Genomic DNA, 21,755 nt, shown 5'->3' with positions numbered 1-21,755 from the left:
TCTGCTGTTGGCCTAATGGGTATTCCTTTATACGTGACTTGACATTTTTCTCTTGCTGTTGTTAGAATTCTTTCTTTGTATTTGACTTTTGATAATTTGACTATAATATGCCTCAGCGATGACCTGTTTAGGTTGAATCTCTTTGGGGACTTTAAGCTTCTTAGATCTAGATGTTCATCTCTTTCCCAAAACTTGGGAAGTTTTTGCTATGATTTCATTAAATCTGTTTTATACCTTTTTCCTTCTCTTCTCCATCTGGAGTTCCAAAACGTAAATATTTGGCCACTTAATAGTGTCCCATACATTCTGTAGGCTTTCTTTATTCCTTTTTTTTTTGTCTGCATGAGTTATTTCAAAAGGCCTACCTCCAAGTTCAGAAATTCTTTCCCCTGCTTTGTCTAATCTGTTGTTGAAGCTCTTGATTGCATTTTTAATTTTATTTATTGAATTCCTCAACTCTAAGATTTCTGTTCGGTTTTTTTTAATGCTCTTTGTTGAATTTCTCATTCAAATCATGAATTATTTTCCTGATTTCATTGAACTGTTTAGCTATATTCTCTTTACCTCACTGAGATTCATTAAGATTATTATTTTCAATTCTTTTTATGGCATTTCATGTATTTCCTTATGATTCGGGTGTGTTACTGGAGCATTATTGTGTTCTTTTGGAGGTATCATGGTTTCTTGTTTTTTTCATGTTTGATATGTTCCTTGATGTTGACTTCTACGCATCTGGTAGAACAGTCACCTCTTCCAATTTGATGAAAGGTTTTGTAGGGAAAGACTTATTTGTATTGGTGGATCTTAGAGTGTCAGTTAGGTGGGGTGTGTTGGCTTTGGTTCTAGTTGGATGCAGTACTGTAGTGTCTGTGCAGATTCTTCAGCTGTAATCCACTCTGCTGATGTTTGTAAGTGCCCAGTGGTCTAGACTGTGAGGATTTGTAGCAGTGGTGGTGCACCTTTGCTGGGGTGGGCTCACTGGACTGTTTCTCAAATTGGAGGCATGTGTGTGCACAGTGTCAACCAACTTGGGGTCTTGCTTGCTGGGATTGGGGCCACAGGGATGTTTCTCAGGCCCTGGATACAGGCATGCTCATTTGGCCTGGGAGTGTGTCTGCCAGAGGTGGGCCAAGTAGGCTGTTTCTTGGACTTGGGACAGTGGTGTGCCTCTCAGCCAGCCAGGGGGTATGTCCATAGCGGCTGAGCCAATGGGGCTCTTTCTTAGGCCCTGGGCATGGTCATGTGACTGCTCAGTTGGCTTAGGGGTATGTCCACTGGAAGTGAGTCTCCCAAGCTGTTTCTCAGGCCCTGGGCATGGGCACAGGGCTGCTGGGAACGTCTAGGGACATGTATGCTGGGATTGGGCCTACTGGACTGTTTCTCATGCCCTAGCCTGGGCACAGGTCCACTGGGTAGGCCTGGGGGCATGTCCATGGAGGTAGGGGGCATTGGGCTGTTTCTCAGGGTTAGGAGGTAGGCTGGTAGTTGTTCTACCAGGGGCCCAGTTTGTCCAGCTCAAGGGTAGTTATGTATGCTTTGGGAGAATTTGCCAGACTGTTTCTCTGCCTGGAAGTGCAGGCAGTGATGGTTGGTTTTCCTGCTATGCAGGACCAGAGTCACAGCCAGTCCCGGGCCCAGGTTCTGAGCCTCCAGCGTTGTGGCATTGCAGCCACCCATGTGGGCTTGGTGGAATGACAGAGCCATGGGGCTGGAGAGGTGTATTTGCTACTGGGCCCCATAGCAGGCACCTGAGGGATGGAGAGTACATATCTCATGTTCCTAATCCAGAGGAATGCAGCTGTGCAAATCCACAGGGGCTCTCTAAAGTCAGTTCAGGGCTTGTGGAATTCTCCTGTACTAAGGATTGTAGGTGTTTGCAGTGGTAATGGGGGCTGATGGGGCTCTGCTTACGTTTTCCCAGCAAAGGAAAGTTTCTTCTCTTGACTCCAGGCCAGTCAGGGTTGGGAGGTGCAGGGGCATGGGGCAGCAGAGACAAGGTGTCTCCATGCTGCCTTCTGGACTTTCAGTGACCGATGGTACCTCTCCACTCCCCCACTGCACTCCAGTGCTCTTCCATTGACACTTCAGTTGAATGTTAACTGTTTGTTCATTTCTTGGTCCTTTCTTGGGGGGATGAATGCCAGGAACCTCTAGTCAGCCATCTTGCTGACATCACTCTTATGTAACTTCCCTTCCTTGTCAAATGCTGTTTTTCATATTTATCCATGCTAATAGAAATAAATCCATTTCTTCACCTTTAACTCTGAATAGTAATATTTCATTGTATGAATTAATCAGTTTTGTTCCTTCTTCTAGTAATGGCAAATTAGGCTTTCCTCAAATTTTTTATCCTTTTCTACATATTTAAGTTTCTGTGGGGCCTGGTTCTTAATTTTTTTTGTGCCATATGCCTTTTTGACCCTCTAGTAAATCATCTGGATCCCTTCTCAAAATAATGTTCATGAGGCATAAAACACACAGGAAAAAAATTATTTTTAAGTAATGATCAAAGTATTAAAAACAAATTTATAATACAAATGCCTATAAATTACAACGTCTATTGGTAACTCTAACAACTGCCATAATTTTGAAGTAATGCTGAATTTAGATGGATTTTAAGATATTTCAATATTTGTAATATAATTGCTACCAGGACAGTCCCTCAGGGTTGTATACCAGGACAGGTATTTTATATTGTTGTGTTTTGTTGCCTACATTCATAATTGAGGGAAATTCTAAATTTCAGCTAGGGGGTAATTTTTTTCCCATCCAAGTTCACAAATTTTAACCATCTGTGTAATTTTGTTGGATGTGTGCACATTTTGTAATTGAAATTTTAGTTTTCAACTAAACGAAAATAATAGCTGAAATTTATTGAGCTCTTACTGTGTGCCAGGTACCATGTCAAAATTATCATCCCATATAATCTTCACAGCAGCACAGAGAGAGGGGTGCTGTTTTAATCTCCATTTTCCAAATAAGGAAACGGAGGCTTGGGGAGGTAAAGCAACTGCTTATGGGTCACACATGATCAAAATAGCTAGGATTCAAATCCTGGCTGGCCAACTCCAATACTCAAGTTCCTTACCACCATAATATAGAAGTTGTATTTCTGTAATTTAAAGGAGTCCAACTAAATTTACAGTAGGATGATACAGTAGATTCTAGCTATAATCCAAGGGGATTGTCATGTTACATGTTACACGTTCATAAAAGGGAAAATCAAGGACAAATTCAGCATTAAAATATATAATGAATCTTGTAAACTACATAGCAAGTCATGGGGTACAGAAGACAATGTGAAATACACAATTTAGTCTAATTCAAATGTATTCAAATGTATCCTCAAAGCTCCATTATATTGCTTATGTAAAAGATAAAATATTTTTACCTTATGGAGGCTGTGAATTACATAAGTGACCAGCTTTCTCTTTCCCGTAGTAGGAAAGCCTAGGCCCAAATATATTTTCCATCTTTTGTAACTATGTAGATATTAATGCTATATGTATATATGAATATGGGTGTGTGTGTAATCTCATTCCTTGTTCCATTTATACTTATTTTCTTCCTTTTTCACCTCACTTTTAATTTATATCATCTTGCTGTATTTTATGTATCCTTGTATGTCATGGCACTCATATGTATTTACATGCATACCTACAGTACACTGCTGTGGCAGGCAGAATTCTAAGATGGTCCCCAATATCCCCATCTGGTGTGTACAAACCTTCTCTCAGTTATCCAATCAAATGGCAATCTAGCTGCTGCTTTGAAGGAATTTGCAGATGTAATTAAGGTTCCCCAAGTCAGGTGACTTTAAGAAAGGGAGATGATCTGGATGGGCCTGACATAATTTAAAAGGGACTGGGCCTTTGACGCAAGAGAAAGTGTGGGAGGGATCTGAGATGAAGGAGATTCTCACTACTAACCTGAAGATGGAGTGGGCTACATGGCAAGGAATACAGATGGCCTTTAGGAGCTGAGAACAGCTCCTGGCTGAGGGACTAAATGAGACGTTTCTTCTACATTTGCACAGAGCTATCACAACCACTTGAATTTCGAAGAGGATCTTGAGCTCCAGATGAGAATACAGTCCAGCTGATACAATGACTTTAGCTTTATAAGATCCTGAACAGAGAACCCAGCTACATCCTGCCTGAACTTGATTTACAGAACTGTGAGTAATAAATGAGTGATGCTGAAGCCTCAAACATCAAAGTTTATGCTAATTGTTATGGCAGCAATAGAAAACTAAAACTGAATATTTTGCTTCACAAAACTGCAACTATTATTTGTCAAATATTTATTGATGTTAAATCCACATTACACCAGCACAACAATCCAAAGTAGTATGATAGTACTTTTTTTTTTTTATAAATACAATATAAAGGTGGCAAAATAATGCTAGTTAATCCCAAACCCAGCAAATCAGCAAAAAAAGTCACATTCAGAACAATTTGGCAAGTAAGACGTAAGTCATAATTCTACAATAGAGATAGGTCCATGAGAGACTGTGTATGGTATCTTAAATTCCATATTAGCAATGCATTGAAGTGTGGTTGAAGAAACTTGAACCACACTGCATAGAACATCTGCCACCCGGTGCTCAAGCCTATTACTCACTTAAACCTTGGTTGGTTGGTGTTCTTACAAAGAAGTAGAAAGCTGTACATGTGAAACAGTAATATGAAATACATGTGGTGGTACACAGATATAAAATTACTTTAAAAAATACTACGTATGAATTGAGTAACTGAGCTAAGAGAGGCCACTTATTATAAATAATGAAAGATACATGTGTTTTGCGTAAGGAATACAGTGTTTTCTTTTCATAGCAAAGTACCATTAAAGCTTCATATTTTATACTACTAGGTCAACTTATTTTTTCTCCTTTTAAAATTTATTGGTTCCGACTTAAAACCATCAAGTCTGGTCAGAATCAACTCAGTCTAGCTGATGCAAAATCATATGCATTCAAAAAGCAGTCTTTACCGAGATACCTTTATAAACCTTGGAATCCAGCACCTTCTTAAGGCAGTTTCATGGCAGCATGGAAGTGAACTAATAATTTTCATTCACCACATCTTGTTGCCTTCGAAAAAATACTTTATGGCACAAACCTGTTTTTGTCTCTCCTTATGTCTCCACTTCCTTCAAGTAGACTAGATCCTACAGGCAATTTCTCATTTATGCCACCATGCAGTCTCAATCCATTTTCAACTTGCTCTACATACCTAAAATCTTCCACTACTACACAAACTTCAGACACACTACAATCTCCACAGCATATGTGCTCCACACTTCCAGCTGGCCCTAGGTTCCTTGACTTGTGAATGGCAGTGCTTTTTTCACTTATGTTTGAAGAAAACCAAAGAAAAGCCTGGCCTTTGCTACCTCTCCTGCGCCTTTAATTTTATCTAAATGAACACACTATAATTGTGCTGGTTGCATTTTCCTTCATTCTCCTTCCTACTCCTTCCAAACCTCTGATTCCTCCAAATACTATGCATGTCTTGGTCATTTGGGTCGTTTGGATGCTTTTTGTGGAATGAACTGTAATATATTTCTGCTTTATTCAGAGCACTTTATATTATTTATATTTAAATTAGCCTTTTAATATGGTTTGTAAATAAGTTTCCTACCAAGGTAGCATGAAAACACAACACATAAAGAAAAAAAAAAGTTAAGAACTAAGGTATTAACCTTGTTAGAAAACTCTTTTGATATTAATAAAATTTAAGGCAAGTAGTTCCTTCCTTATCAAAGACAAGGCATTTACTTGGATTTCTTTGTCATTTCTTCTTTTTTCATCCTTACATATTGCACTTGGTTCACTTATCTGTCTGAATACACTGTGCTTCAGAATCATTGTAGTATTGTTTGTGGTACAACTGCCTCATTAAACATTTCACACTATCAGGCTACACAGCACCTATATCTTGTGTTTAAAGGCACTTGTAGATAATACAAATTGTAGTTACCTGTGAATAATTGATTTCCTTTAGTATTTTGGCATTTTAGATCACTTTAACCAAAGCAATTCCAAAGTTTTAAATTGACAGTAAATGTGAATTTTCTGTGCAATGTGTATGTTTATATTAGCATTATCTACTTGAACTCTAAGTTTGGTATATCAAGTAAGAAAAATATTATTTTGGTGTTTTTTTTTTTTTATTTCTTATAGTCAAAGGTATGTTTCTGCCTTTTACATAATGTGACAAAGGAATATGTTGGTCAAGGCAATGGCTGTTTCAGTGTTTCAGCTTTAACAAGAATGCTGGATTACAGGTCCTCACTTTCTACCAAGGCAGTATTCAGTGTCAGGTGAGATGGGTTGGCTTCAGGTTGGAACGCTGCTTTGATGTCTAGTCCCTGGTCCGAAAGTGCTGCATAGCGACTGGCTGAGGGCCGCACTTTTTTTGGCTTGGTGCTCTGTGACTGCTGATGCCACTGGGCTACAAAGAAAAAGAGTAAATAAAGATTTTTAATTAAGATATACTTGGAGAGCCTTTAGATATTTCAAAAAAATACAGAATGTCTAGATATATGCCAGGCACATACTCTGTGAAAACTGAACACATCCATGGTAGAAACATGGAAAATTTAGGAACACTGTTGCATTTTATTCAAATGTTGCAGATTTACTGTCTATACAGGGTAGTGGGAATAAAGCAGCTAGATTACAAAGGTCAAGAGTAGTTTATCTTTTTTTTTTTTTTTAAGTAAACACTGCAGCACAGGGAATCCTTTGGAATAGCTGATAAGCTTCCTAATTCTTATCCCCCCCTCCTTTTAAAAAATATTTTTTCTTCAATAATTATAGCACTTAGGAATTCTGCTGGATGTGGATGCTTTAACACTAATCAATCAACTGAAAGGAATTGTACAGTAGGGAAGGTTGAGGCCACACATTTTTTGATGACCCTCACCAAAGTTATTTCAAGAAGAGGCAAAATCTGAAATAAATTCTTAATTTTTTCTAGTTTTTTTTTTTTATGTCAATGGATCACATAATGTTTATTGTACTAGACTGTAAATTCAATAGGAAAAATTTAAAATTTAGGATGCATATACACAAATATACATATACAAACACAAGTCTACTGCTGGCTGCTTAAGATATATTAATGAGAAAAGCACTAAGCCACAAAAGTACACATTCCAGGATCAATGGAACACACTAAGAGTGCATTAGGACACTGCAATAGAATATAGGAAGAAGTGTTAAAAGGCAGTCATTTGCAGAACACAGTAACAAGAACATGTGAAAAACATGGTTATGCCTTTGCCTACTGTTAACTCCTAAGGATGCTTGAGTAATGAAGCCACAACTAACTAGCCAACGTAAGAGAAATCAACATGCATATTTTGCTAATAATTCAAAGTTCCTGAATGATACTTGGGTATTTGTTTTCCTGGTGTGGTTCGCTATTAATGTCGAGAAACTATAAATAGAAAGAGAGAGAGCAATATGAATTTTTGACAAAACACAATAGTTGTTTATAAGATTATAAAGAGTAATGTGATTTGCTGTCTAGATGTCTAATTTTTCATAATTTAATGAGTAAATGCAATGAAATGAGATGAAGTGGCACTCACTGTAAACATCCAGCCTGGCAGTACAGGACACAATCCCTGCTTCATTCTTGGCTGACACAGTATACCACCCAGCATCTTCTTTTGTGGCTCCCTGAATGAGCAGGCAGATGTAGCCATGGTTGTCCTGGTGCATGCTGGAGAAAAGGATAAAGTCATTAGGGTTCTAAATTTTAAAAAAATGGCTTTGGACATGAAGCATCATTTTTAATTAGATCATTAGAAACAGAATTGTGCAAGTAGCTGATAATAGGGTCATACTTATTCTGTAGAGACTACTAGCCCCATTAAAGTTAATGGGAGAAAGAACAGACGTCAAGAGTTGAATACGTCTGTGTACTTAATTCCTAGTTGAAGATCTGCCTTTACAAAAACCACTGAATAGTCTTTTACCACTAAAGCAAATGAATTCATCTTTTCTTTTAGACACAAAGATAAACACTTTTAAGAAATCACCATTAGATCAAATACCATTATAGCTTCCTTCTAAAAGCTTAATCCTACATTGGGTAAAGCATGGTTGTTGTCTTTGATTTCATCGACAGCATGGCTTTTACACAGATTTCCATGCTATATAAAATGTATCTTTTGATACATAAGTAGGACTGAACAGTTATGGATCAGGTTCTCATTGTGCATTCTTACCTCACTCGGTCAGTGCTGTGAGTGAGTGATTCATTTTCTTTCTTCCAAAATATCTGAGGTGGTGGCACTCCCAATACACGACATTCCAGCCGTACTGGGTACCCATCAGCAACTCCTGTGTTTTGGAGCTTCTCAATAAACACAGGGGGTTTGTGTGCTTCTTTAGCTAAGAAAACATGAGATGAATTCTCTATCAATGATATACAAAAGGAGCACTAGAAAGAATTCAGAAGGCTTTTGGAATATTGCTTGAATAGATCTTTTATGATACCATTTTTTACTCCAGGTGGTAAGATGCTAGTCCCCTCTCCAAATTATTCTTTGACCAAGCAAAGGTTTGTATACTTCATTCCGCTCATTTATTTCCTCAATTAATTCAAGTCTGATAGGCTCACACTGTCCACTGACCATCTGCTCCACAGAATGCCTGTCTGACGTGCTGTGGGAGACTCCTAAGTCATTGCTAGCATCTGTGATGGCTTCACTACTAATTATGTTACCGGTCATTCACAGCCTCAACCAACTACTGCCACCTAGTGGTGCTGAGGGCAAGTAGTTCCAGGAATTTGACCACTTAGATTCCCTCACTGCCATTTGTGATCTTTGCCATGAAGATTCTGAATATTTGTAACTCTTAAGTGAGACATGCCATAGAATTTAAAGGGGGCAATTTAAAGGGGAGGCATCTTTATCTAAATTTGGCAGCTTTAAATAGTTACCTGTAAACTAGGAATGTATATCCTATAAATTACAAATTCCAATTTGTATTCTTTGAAGGAGGCTATAAAAAAGCTTTATTATAACCTTGAAGGAAGGAACCCATTAAAAAAAAGGACAACTTTAGTACTTATTCTGAAAAAATCAGGGACTGATTGTTAATAACACTCTGAATATTACCATCCAATGGGAAATTGTTTTCTTGCATCAACTGTAGTAGTGGTGGAAACTACTTCAGAGGATGAATAAGGTTTACTTATTTTCTTTTGAACTGCCAACACTGAATCTGAGAATGCATTCCTTTTCCACCACTACTCCCTCACCTGGAATGACAGACATATCATAGCAAAGCAGCTAGGAAAGAACTCAAAGAGGATGAAAATTCTACCTGAATTTTTCAAATGCTTAAGACTTTCCAACACCATAAGTTAGTTAGAAGGTTGGATTTTTATTGAATTTTACATGGTTGTCCATCCTAGGCTATTCTGGGAGAAGTAGGAACAGAAGCTCACTTTGTATTCTTTCTGGGGCTCCAGTTTTGCAAAGAACATAAAATGTATAAGTCTTATTGTCATAGCAACTCATCAGTAAGAATAACATCTACCACTTTGGAGCATTGCTATGCAGGGTACTAGTTATGTAGAGCTTCATACACATTTTTATGATTTAATCCTTAGGAAAACACTGTGAGGCATTATATTCCCATTTTATATATGGAGAAACTAAGTCACAGAGATATCTATTTGCCAAGTGTCACACAACTAGTAAAATAGACAAGAGCCGGGACTGGATCAGATCTGACCCCAAATACCATCTGGTCAGATCTGACTGGATCAGATCTGACCCCCATGTACCATCTTCTGACTTCTGTGATGGTACATCACCATCTTCTGACAGGAGTGCTAACTGATGCATACTGAGATATCTATGTGTCTTTTGGACCCTGAGTCTGTGTCCTAAAGGACAAATATGATCAAAAGGCACATTTAACAGCAGAAAAATGAAATTTTAGTTTGAGGTTAGAGGAATGAAATCAATCGTAGCATGTAAGAATATAGAGTACTTTGTACAAAACTTGAAAGCATGGCTAACCTGTAGCACCACAGCCCACATATTTACCACATTTTTATGTGAAAACATCTTGGTGCCATTATCAGAATCATAATCCAAGAGTTTTATCAAGACCTCCTGGGTTTTATTCTCATTGCTGCTTTATTTCTTGAAAGAGCTCAGTGACTTAGTTATGTTTAGAAGAGCACTAGGAATCAACAGATTGTGTTAAATCCAATCATCAGCTTACTAAGTGGGACCCTGGTAAAAGTCAGAGAAGATTTGCTGTGATTATCTCATAAGGCTGATGTGAGGGCCAACTGATACATAACGTACATGAAGCACTTTGCATAAAGAGGTATAAGAAATAAATGTTTTGTTATGTTCTTTCTTAAAAGAGATCAGGTAATCAGAATCTTTACTTACACCTAACTCTTAAGGATGGTATAAAAACCTTTCCATAAATGTGTTTTCCTTTTAGGCTTCTCAAAGCATAAGACTTCATGTAACAACACTTTTACAGAATAATCAGTGAAAAAGCAAATGTGAGTGTAGTTTGACAATAACTTTGAGGGTAGATGACAATGTTGTTTTAAAAACTAGGGGTGTATGTGTGTATATATATACATATATATGTGTGTGTATATATATGTAAGCAAATTATTTGGTTCTTGGATTCCATACTGCTGTTACTATTTCTCTGTGTAACACTGAGGGCCACTGCACACACAGGAGGTCGAATGACCCAAAAGAGCTAATGAAATCTTTTTCTCTCTTTGCCAGGTTAGTGGGAGAAATGAAAGATTTCTGTTTCTGTTTTGCTAGGCCTTATAACCATGTCCTCATTGGCTATTTTGATGATACAATCTACTTTTTCAATACTTTGATGTATTTTCCATATTGGTTAGTAATGTAGAATTAGTTTACATTTGTAAGTCTGATGTTCATTCTGTCAGAGAGCAAGGATTCACAGATGAGCCTACCAGCAACCACAAGCTCCAGGCTGAATGAGTTCTGTCCTGCTCGGTTGGTGGCTATACATGTGTAGATGCCGGCATCACGTGACGTGACTGGCTCTATGATCAGAGAGTGCACCCCATTCTCACGCACCAGCATCTTGTGAGCACTGTCAGGGCGTATGGGCTTGCCATCCAGTTGCCAGCTTAGATCTGGGGTTGGTAACCCACTGACCTAAATCATAAAAGAAATACATGTAAATTTTTGTATTAAAACAGAGTGAAATCACTGATAGCGAACAGATCATCATAAATTCCTCCTTCAGTAGCACAAGAGATGGCTTTTTTTTTTTTTTGACAGAGTTTCACTCTTGTTGCCCAGGCTGGAGTGCAGTGGCACAATCTCAGCTCACTGCAGCCTCCACCTCTCGGGTTCAAGCGATTCTCCTGTCTCAGCCTCCTGAGCAGCTGGGATTATAGGTGCCTGCCACTACGCCAGGCTAATTTTTTGTATTTTTAGTGGAGACAGGGTTTCACCATGTTGGCCAGGCTACTCTTGAACTCCTGAACTCAGGTGATCCGCCTGCCTCAGCCTCCCAAAGTGCTAGGATTACAGGCATGAGCCACTGCACCCAGCCAAGAGATGGCTTTTACTATCAGCTCATGTTACTCTTCTGCTTAAAACTTTTCAGTGGCTTCCTGAGCACTCACCAGCTTACATCTAAACAATTCTTACAGAGCAACCTAGAGATGACTGAGATGGGATTTAAAAAATTATGGTCATTGTCTTACCTTGCCCAGGGCTATAGAGATTAATGGGATGATGTCAGCACCAGGCTCTGGGCTTTTTTGAAAAAAGATGTTCAACAATAACAAATACTCAGCTGGCATTTATACACAGTACTGTAAAGCTTCTCATCAAGAAGTAGCCGTAGTTATGGAGAATGCATTCGTCAGCACGTAGGGCTGCTATTATTATTTTATAATCCTTGAAACTGAGTAACAAGAGCAATACGAAATTATCCAGAAAGCCATCTCAACAAATTACCATCACAATGGAAACATCATAAAATCTTGAGGCCTTGACAGCTGTGTTGACCAGAGATCAGATAAAAGCACATTTAATTGCTAATAACATGTTGTGCTGCAAAGGGTCAGGATGGTTGCCATCTGCCAGCTTTTTAGTTTTGCCCTTGATTTTGAATGGAAGAAATGCACTGTTAAGGAAGGCCTTTTTACCCCCTACCCCCAGCTTTACTAGTAGGAAGTTATATACAAAAATATGTCACTTAGACTGCAAAACAGTTCTTCTGAAGAACCAGCTTTGCCAGAATCAGCCAGAGGACTCACAAATTCCATTCCTGCTACGTGATACTCACTGATATTACCTGCAGGATGCCTCCCACCAAACATGTGGCAAAGGGCTACGGCATTTAAAGTAAACTTAAATGACTGGTTAAAAGGATGAAGAGGTTTTGGAAACAAACAGCAGTAGTTAGGCAGCTTGGCTTCTGAGATGCTTAGGCTCTGTGTTCTCCCATCTATCCACTTGCTGTCCCCAGCTCTCCATATACAGTGCTTGACCTGTTTGGAGGTCATCAGAAGTGGTGGGGAGGAAGAGGGAGTGGACACCTTTGATCAGGCTCCTTATTCCCACATCTAGAAACGAAGCGGCACTGCTTGTTCCTACTTTACCAGGTTAGATCCTAGATAAGCCATCTACTGACTGAAGCCACAGTATGTTTAGTAGGAGAGATGCCCAAAGCACGGGTACTGTCAAACCACGTGATTCACAGTGAACCTACCCAGTGGATAGTTATTCATGCTGAGGCAAAGAGAATGCCCCTTCTACCTTTTTTCTAACCCATTCTCCTGGCTAAGTAAAGACAGCATGATCTCAGGAGCTGAAGGTCCCCACCGGCAGGTCACAATGTAACTAGATCTCTACTCTTAGGGCACATGGACATAGTGGGGAGAGAAGAGCATGCTTGTTGCTATAGGAGTGGAATTACTTATTTTCCCGAAAATTGAGTACCAGTCAAGGATAATCAGTGTCTAGGAATGTTCCTCAGGGGCTAAAAGGGGAGGGAGCTTTTTGGAGGAAAAGCAAACCGCTGCTTTAGCGTTTGGTGTTTGGCTTATCTTTAGGACTTTTTCCCCTTTCAAAGCTTTAAATACACTGATTTTTTTTTTTCTTCCTGATCTGTACATGTGGCAAGATTTTTCACTTTTTTTTTTAAAAAATAGAGTCTCGCTCCGTCGCCCAGGCTGGAGTGCAGGGGCACAATCTCAGCTCACTGCAACCTCCGCCTCCCGGGTTCAAGCAATTCTCTTGCCTCAGCCTCCTGAGTAGCTGGGATTACAGGCACCTGCCACTATGCCTGGTTGATTTTTTTGTATTTTGGTAGAGATGGGGTTTCACCATGTTGGCCAGGCTGGTCTCAGACTCCTGACCTCAGGTGATCCACCTGCCTCGGCCTCCCGAAGTGTTAGGATTACAGGTGTGAGCCACTGTGCCCGGCCGATTTTTCACATTTTCTTTATCCAGGTCAGATCATCATAGTGAAATAAATAAGCAGTTTACTTTTTGTTTCCAATATTCTTTTAATGGCAGGAGTTTTAAGGACAGTTATGTGCCAGTCCCGTGAAAGACAGTACTATTATTTCTTTCTTAAATATGATTAAAAATAGAAATAATAGTATGGTGAATGTCTATATACCCATCATTTAGTCACTCTTATTTTTTATATTTTAAAATAAATCTCAGATTTCATATACTATTACCCCCATATAGCTCAGTATGCATTTCTAAAAACAAGACTTTTCTTATATAATCACAATTCCATTTTATACATAAAATTAATAATTCCTTGGTATAATCTAATGATCTATTTAAAATAAAATTCTCCTGGTTAACACAAAACATCATTTTACAAGTGGTCTGTATGAATTTTTAAAAGTATTTTTTAATTGATAAAAATTATATATAATTATGCACATACTTTGAAATATGTATGTGCTGTGAAATAGCTAAATTGAGCTTATTAACATATGTATGACTTCACATGTTTTTTTGTGGTAAGAACACTCAAAACCTACTCTTAGCAATTTTCAAGTATACAGTACGTTGTTATTAACTATAGCCACCATGTTGGACGACGGATCTCTTGAACTTATTCCTGTCTAAAACTGAAATTTTATATGCTTTGGCTAACATTTTCCCAACTCTCCCTCTCCCCGTCCAGCCCCTAGTAATCACCATTCTATTCTCTGCTATGAGTTCAACTTTTTTAGATTACACATGTAAGTGAGATCCTGTAGTATTTGTCTTTCTGTGCCTGGCCTATTTCCCTTAACATTATGTCCTCCAGGTTCATCCATGTTGTCACAATGACAGGATTATAATTTTCCACCGTGTGTCTATGTATGTATATATATCTCGTATTTTCTTTATTCATTCATCTGTTGACACTTAGGTTGATCCCATAGCCTGGCTATTATGAATAGTGCTGCAATGAACATGGGAATGTAGATATTGCTACTAATATCCTTTTTTTTTTTTTGAGACAGGGAGTCTTGTTCTGTTGCCCAAGTTGGAGTGCAGTGACACGATCTCAGCCCAGTGCAACCTCTGCCTCCCAGGTTCAAGTGATTCCCCTGCCTCAGCCTCCTGAGTAGCTGGGACTGCAGATGCGTGTCACCACACCTAGCTACTTTTTGTATTTTTAGTAGAGATGGGGTTTCACCATGTTGTTCAGGCTGGCCTCAAACTCTTGACCTCAAGTTATTCACCTGCCTCAGCTTCCCAAAGTGCTGGGATTACAGGTGTACACCATGACACACGGCCTCTGATTTCATTTTCCTTGGATATATAAGCACTAGTAGAATTAACTGGATCATATGGTAGCTCTACTGTATAATTCTTAATTATAGACCAAAAATGAAGTAAATACACACTCATATATATATATATAGACTGAAACCCAATTTGTGTATTTATACTGTAAAAAATGATCCTGAGAAATAAAATATTTTTGTTATATTTATTCTTTTTATACATTTCTACAATCCCAGATTTACTTTCTGAAGAAACAATGCCCAAATCCTCTAAGTAGCTTATATTTGTGTTCTGATATCCCACAGAAACCAGCAGAGGGAGCCCAAATAACTTTTTAAAAGCTTATCCATATTTAAGAGTTAAACTAAATTTAAGATCAGTAAATAGTGGGGCAAAAAAGAAATCAAACAAAAAATTTTAGAGCAGTGTTTCTTAAACATTTTTTCCCTAGACTCCTTTGAGAAATGGATGAAAATTATCTTACACACATAATTTTGTAGGTAATTTCAGAGTTCAAACACCTAATGAAGCCTGCCTACCGAAGGACCGTGGGTTAAAAAGTCTTGCTGTAGGCCGGGTGCAGTGGCTCATGCCTGTAATCCCAGCACTTTGGAAGGCCGAGGCGGGTGGATCACGAGGTCAGGAGTTTGAGACCAGCCTGGCCGACATGGTGAAACCCCGGTCTGTACTAAAGATACAAAAAATCAGCCGGTTGTGGTGGCACGCACCTGTAATTCTAGCTACTCAGGAGGCTGAGGCAGGAGAATCACACTTGAACCCGGGATGTGGAGGTTGCAGTGAGCCGAGATCACGCCACTGCACTCTAGCCTGAGAGACAGAGGGAGACTCTGTCTCAAAAAAACGAAAAGCTCTGCTGTAAAACAGATGAAAGAAAGATGTCACCCTCACTTCTCTTAGAATTAGAAAATGGGGGCTGGGCACAGTGGCTCACACCTGTAATCCCAGCACTTTGGGAGGGAGGCTGAGGTGGGCGGATCATGAAGTCAGGAGTTTGAGACCAGCCTGACCAACATGGTGAAACCCTGTCTCTACTAAAAATACAAAAATTAGCTGGGCATGGTGGCGCATGCCTGTAATCCCAGCTACTCAGGAGGCTGAGGCAGGAGACCCGGGAGGTGGAGGTTGCAGTGAGCCAAGATTACACCACTGCAGTCCAGCCTGGGTGACAGAGCAAAACTCCATCTCAAAAAAAAAAAAAAGAAGAATTAGAAAATGGGAAGAATAAAAGAGTAGATATATGGATACAAAATTTGTATGAAAAAAGAATGAAGACATGGTAGATTTATGATATTTATTATTTCAACATTTAAAGGGATAAATAAAACTCCTGATGACTTTCTAGAGTATGTCATGTAGGGTTCTGAGTAAAGAACATATTTAATTTAGATTTAAAAGTAAAGAATCATAGTAAACAATATATAAATATCCAGGGGAAAGCATATTTCACTTTCCCCCCCTTAAGCTAGAATCATTTTATTTTTTGAGACAGGGTCTTGCTCTGTCAGCCAGGCTGGAATTCAGTGGTTCGATCACAGCTCACTGCAGCCTTCAGCTCCCAGGCTCAAGCAGTCCTTCCAACTCAGCCTCCCAAGTAGATGGGACTATAGGCACATGCCACCACGCCTGGCTAACTTTTGTATTTTTGGTAGAGATGGGTTTCTGCATATTACCCAGGCTGGTCTTGAACTTCTGGGATCAAGCGATCTACCCGGCTTTGGCCTCTAAAGTGCTGGGATTAAAGGTGTGAGCCACTGTGCCCAGCCCTCATTTTATACTTTATGTAATTTCCCCAAAAGGAACTATAGAGAAATGGCAAGTGAGAGAGAAGTGAGGCAACAGGATGTGCAAGCAATAACAAAATCTTACTTTGCAGTCCATTCTGCAGAGTTTTCCTTCTTGAACAGTCAGATCTCCAGGAGCCTGCAAGAAGTGAGGTCTGAAGAATCGCTCCTGAATTGGTTCATTTTCGTCTCCACTGTCCCTTGATCTAGAACGAGGCCTTGAAACAAGAAAGATGACATACAGAAATACAGATAGTAGTTATTTATAGACTTTTAGTCATCTGTTTTCTTAAAATACATGGGTTAATAATATGATTTCCTTATATGATCCCTATATCTAAGATTTATACATTAAAAAATCAGAAAAGCAAAATCTTAATTTGGAAGTTTACTATAAATTTAATTATCTGCCAATTGCAGGGTACTATAAATCATAAAAGGGGAAATGAAAAAAAATGGGGTATTATATATTAACATTTTTCCTAAATGTTTTTAAACCTTTATGAAAAGTAGCATTATTGCTCATTTATTACCAAATCTTTTTCAACAGAAGTTACTAGAACTTTCCACTGTGATTTTCAAATTTGTAGGAAATTAAAAGTTCTGATGATCCTATAAAATTCAATATATTTTTAATTAAAATTCCTTTTTATATTAAGCAGGAAAACAAATTACATTTTTAGGCAAGTTTTCTTTTGCATTAGTTATCCATATGCCTAGAGGCATTATTTTTTGCTTTAAAAAATGAGATTGTACAAATCTCCCAGATTCTGTGCATCTCTGTCACTTTTAAAGGTTGCCAGAGAAACCTTTAAGAGGAATACAGTTGAAAGTAATTGCAGGGAAGACTTAAAAGATGTTGAATACAAATTCTGTCTGTAGTCACTATAAGAAAAGTTTAAAAACACTTCACTAGGAAAAACAAGAGTGGAACAAATGAAAGAAGTATACTAGGCTAATAATTATTAGCTTTTTAATATAGTTTACCCTTCTCCAAGTATAGATCTAATTCATGAGAAAAAGCTTTCCAGGACCCACTGATATATGGAAAGGCTTAAATGTGTTGTGGACAACAAGAAAAGCAAAGAGAATAACGCAAGACAATGGACTGAATACTGTATATGCGGTGTTTATACTCAAAGATACAGGCTAGCATCCTGTGAACAGGCATTGCCATGATGAAATTAATCTGCACATGCTCTGGTGCCAGAACTGTCTACCAAATGTTGAACAAAAGTCTTTGTGGATCCAGTCACACCAAGGAGGTGTAGACACACCACTTGTTTGATGCTTACTCAGTTTTCCTGCCTACTCTCTGAGCTAACTATGTATTCTCTTCACTAAAGGCGTTCGCACCTATGGCCTGTAATTTAGAGTCAGGACTATTTGAGAATATTCTGTCTATAAAATATCTAAACAGGCCAAGTTGACAGTATGGTTGACTTACTGTATTTTTTTCTTTAAGTGCAAATTTGTTACTAAGAAGTAATATCCTTTCTCTATCCCTGCCTACCATTGTTCTATCAGTGTCCTTGCATAGACTCAGAACTACCAGGAATGGAAAGCATCTCTATTGCTAGCAGATACCTGAGTATTTAAAACGTGACAAATCTTACCTACAAGATTTGTAGTCTAATGGTCTTATGTTTTGAACTAAGTGACTGAAAAATGAACATTAATAAATGAGCTGATTTTAAGAAACCTAGTGGCAATAGCTTTTAATGGTCAACTCACACAGCTGTTGGTTAGAGAAGTTTGGTTTCCAACATTTGTGTACCATTTAGTAGTATTTTCATATGCCATTTAAAAGTGCTGATTCTTGATTTATTTGTCTATAGAATATGTCTATTTAACAAACTAATAGTATATCTGAATGGGCTTAGCACACATCAGCAAATGTTTGTTCCTATTCCCTTTCTGCATTGCAAAGGAGAATAATCAAGGAGCCACACACTTCAGGTTTGTATTCATATTCTGTCTTCCAATTATGTTTACTTTTGTGGTTATATGATTCTAATAGCACTAAATTTATAGTAATAAATAAAATAATAGCGACACTTATGGGAAGGAACATGTTAAATACCTTCTGACATGAGGATGGCCTGAGGGAGACCGGGGACTTCGACCTCTTTGGTTGACAGCCTGTACCATTAGCCGTCCAGTACAACTGATGCGGCCCTATAGAAATATCAGGAAATAAATGATTTGTTATTTAAAACTATTAACCACTAAGCACTATCATGCCTACTATCCTATTCCCTATAAGACATTATTTCATAACAAATCAGTGTGCCATGTTAGTAATCGCTCTAACCCTTTTCAGAAAAACACTTTCCCTGTGAGTTCAGTGCCTCAGTAAAACTATTTTTACCTGAAGAACTTGAAGGTGATAAGGTCTTTTTTGGAAATCTTAAGTAAGCTTTACTGTTTTATCTAGGATGGTATTTAAAATGACAACCTTTGATTAATTGTAACCAGCAAAGGTCTCCATAACACACGACGCTGAATTGTAAAATATAGCAGGACATCAGTCTCTTGTGAAGATTTCATTTTCATGGTCATCTACCAGCTGTAGCCAATTCTGAAATCAAACCTAGATGATTTGTTTTTTTTTTAGTAATATACTAATTATAGTAATATACTAATATATACTATATAGTAATATACAAATTAAATGTTAGTGGCTAGCCGGGCGCGGTGGCTCATGCCTGTTATTCCAGCACTTTGAGGCGGGTGGATCATGAGGTCAGGAGTTCGAGATCAGCCTGGCCAATATGGTGAAACCCCGTCTCTACTAAATAAATACAAAAATTAGCTGGGCGTGGTGGTACACACCTGTAATCCCAGCTACTTGGGAGGCTGAGGCAGAAGAATTGATTGAACCCGGGAGGCGGAGGTTGCAGTGAGCTGAGATGGTGCCACTGCACTCCAGCCTGGGTGACAGAGCGAGACTCCGTCTCAAAAAAAAAAAGTTACTGGCATCCCTTTCTCAAACCATATATTAAAATGAGCATGATAATGATAAAATGAGTGTTATGTAAGAAGTATGCATGGGATGATAAGGAGAGCTTCATGAGTAAATGAAGCCATATTCTCATGAAATGAAAATATTTGAGATTTAAAAACCGGAAGCAGTTAAATACCTAAAATATGTGGGTCATATGATAAGGGCCTATGTAATAATAAAAAAACCCTGTATTTTATCTCTTAAATTTGTCAATTGAAATTTTGATGGGGTGGTGGGGTCGGGGAGATAGCCAGAAGTTGGTTAATGGATACAAAATTACAGCTACATAGGAGGAATCAGTTTTTAGTGTTTCACAGCACTGTAGGATAACAACAATTTATTGTGTATTTTCATATAGCTGGAAGAGTGGATTTTGAGTGCTTCCAACATAAATGATAAATGAGGTGACAGATATGCTAATTACCATGATTTGAGCATTACACACTTTGTACATGCTTTGAAATATCACACTACCTCATAAATATGTATAATCATTATGTCAATTAAAAATAATAAAAGCAAAAAAAGAGATTGATAAATGCTGTCATATGTGAATAGACAAGTGATACTCAGGGCACCCAGATGACATGGATAAGCCACATGTTGTTACTTTGGTTTTTGTTTCAGCTCCTTCTCTTAATTTTTTTTTTTTCACTGTTACCAGCACAGTAGCAAAAGAGATGATTTTTCTCCTTCACTCTCTCAGAAGAATGAGAAGATACGCTTCTAAATTTTGATGATTGCCAAAGGTAACAGCAAGAGAGGAAAAACAAGAAGCAGATATACCATCAATGATTAGACTTAGTGAATTCTAGCTCAGTTGATGAGAAGCCCTCATGCACTTACACTCAGAATAAAATTCTTCCATTGGCTCTCAGTTTCATTGCAAGCTGCCTATAGAGACAGGTAACAGAAGCTGCAGTGTTCTGTGTGTTTTGAAGAACTGCTTTCCAACTGTGAGTAGACTGGAGTGAGGGTCAGGGTGAGGGCACTCGTGGAGGGAATGCAGAGAAAAAAACTCATAGTAGGATTCAGTGAAGGGCAGGACTCTAACTAGGGGGGAGGTCTCTGCAGATCTCCTAAAACCTGGACTTCTTTAGGGCTACCACCACCCAGAAAAGGCAAAGACATAGGAATGTAATACAGACAGGAGAAGAATGAAGAATTACCAAAAAGAGGTCATCACAAAGAAACAAACATGACTAGTTTTATACCACTACATATGTGACTCCCTCTGGCACTCACGGTGTTTGCTATTGAGGTCACAGTTAAAACACTGTGTTTCCTGAAAATTTCCAAGGAGATATGAAGTCTAACATTATGAAGGAGAATTATTTCTAACTCAGATTAACTGTATCTGAAGCACAGGCCACTTGATACAGATTCTTTCATGCTAAACTCTTGGCAAACATTTAGGATTCCCTAAACTAGCTTGAAATCTAAAAATTAATTTCATCCAACTTCTCCAGATCTGTACTTACTATAGAAAATCTAGATATAACTTGCTTAGAAGACCCCCATCATGAACTACCCAACTGATGCATCATACAAGATAACAAATGGACACATAAAATTAATGATTCTTTTTGGAGGTTGAGGACAAGGAAGTATGTGTATTGTTTTACACAAATAGCTTCAATTGTACTGATACGGGATATGGCTTATTATGTACTTTGTGGCTTCCATGATGATTTGGATATATCCTTCCTTGTGACATGAAGCCCAGAAGATCCACAGTAAGTTAAAATGAGCTAATTATTTATGCAGTTAGAAAAAGATATAATGTAAGTTAAATTCAGACTTAACCTTGAATTTGGACAAGGAGGTATGGGTTGTTACAAACAGTCAAACAAACCCATCCCACTAATCTGGATTTGAGTTTTGACTTTTCATAAAACTTTGAGCAAATCACTGAATTTGTTCAAGCCTTTGTTTCTTCTTCTGTACAAATAGGGATGCAACATATATCTCTCACAAGGATGTTTTAAGGGTTAAATGATGTAACCTAAATGCTTTTATAAATATCAAATGATATGTGACATCATAAATTATCATTATTAAATTCCTCATAGCTGGTACTGTGTTACCATGGGTCTGAGACATTATGCATGGACATGCATCAAGATGGTTTTTAGGAGCCCCAG

The 21,755-nt window shown here is 38.2% G+C and overlaps 2 protein-coding genes across 27 annotated transcripts in view; one reads left to right on the top strand and one right to left on the bottom strand.

Moving 5' to 3' along the window:
* CBR4 (carbonyl reductase 4) overlaps nucleotides 1–21,755 on the top strand; it is a 149,656-nt gene that overhangs the window by 80,548 nt on the left and 47,353 nt on the right. For 3 of the 5 annotated variants that reach the window (XM_015451022.4, XM_074040754.1, XM_074040753.1), the window contains exon 5: nucleotides 4,037–5,599. In XM_015451022.4, the coding sequence (XP_015306508.1) occupies nucleotides 4,037–4,074 (38 nt within the window). In that variant the 3' untranslated portion in view covers nucleotides 4,075–5,599. Of the gene's footprint in view, nucleotides 1–4,036; nucleotides 5,600–21,755 lie in introns of those variants that run through there. The other 2 variants (XR_010587066.2, XR_012435203.1) reach the window with 1 other exon arrangement.
* The window catches only part of PALLD (palladin, cytoskeletal associated protein), a 434,802-nt gene continuing 417,335 nt past the window's right edge, over nucleotides 4,289–21,755 (bottom strand). For 12 of the 22 annotated variants that reach the window (XM_005556266.4, XM_005556267.4, XM_005556269.4 and 9 more), the window contains 6 exons: nucleotides 18,688–18,782; nucleotides 16,690–16,822; nucleotides 10,992–11,199; nucleotides 8,242–8,407; nucleotides 7,600–7,733; nucleotides 4,289–6,455 (listed from right to left, as the gene is read on the bottom strand). In XM_005556266.4, the coding sequence (XP_005556323.3) occupies nucleotides 6,283–6,455; nucleotides 7,600–7,733; nucleotides 8,242–8,407; nucleotides 10,992–11,199; nucleotides 16,690–16,822; nucleotides 18,688–18,782 (909 nt within the window). In that variant the 3' untranslated portion in view covers nucleotides 4,289–6,282. Of the gene's footprint in view, nucleotides 6,456–7,399; nucleotides 7,446–7,599; nucleotides 7,734–8,241; nucleotides 8,408–10,991; nucleotides 11,200–16,689; nucleotides 16,823–18,687; nucleotides 18,783–21,755 lie in introns of all 22 variants that reach the window. The other 10 variants (XM_005556268.4, XM_065545676.1, XM_074040738.1 and 7 more) reach the window with 1 other exon arrangement.

Source organism: Macaca fascicularis, chromosome 5 (assembly GCF_037993035.2).
Source record: "Macaca fascicularis isolate 582-1 chromosome 5, T2T-MFA8v1.1".
Taxonomy (NCBI): domain Eukaryota; kingdom Metazoa; phylum Chordata; class Mammalia; order Primates; family Cercopithecidae; genus Macaca; species Macaca fascicularis.
This window is presented reverse-complemented; position numbering and strand designations above follow the sequence as displayed.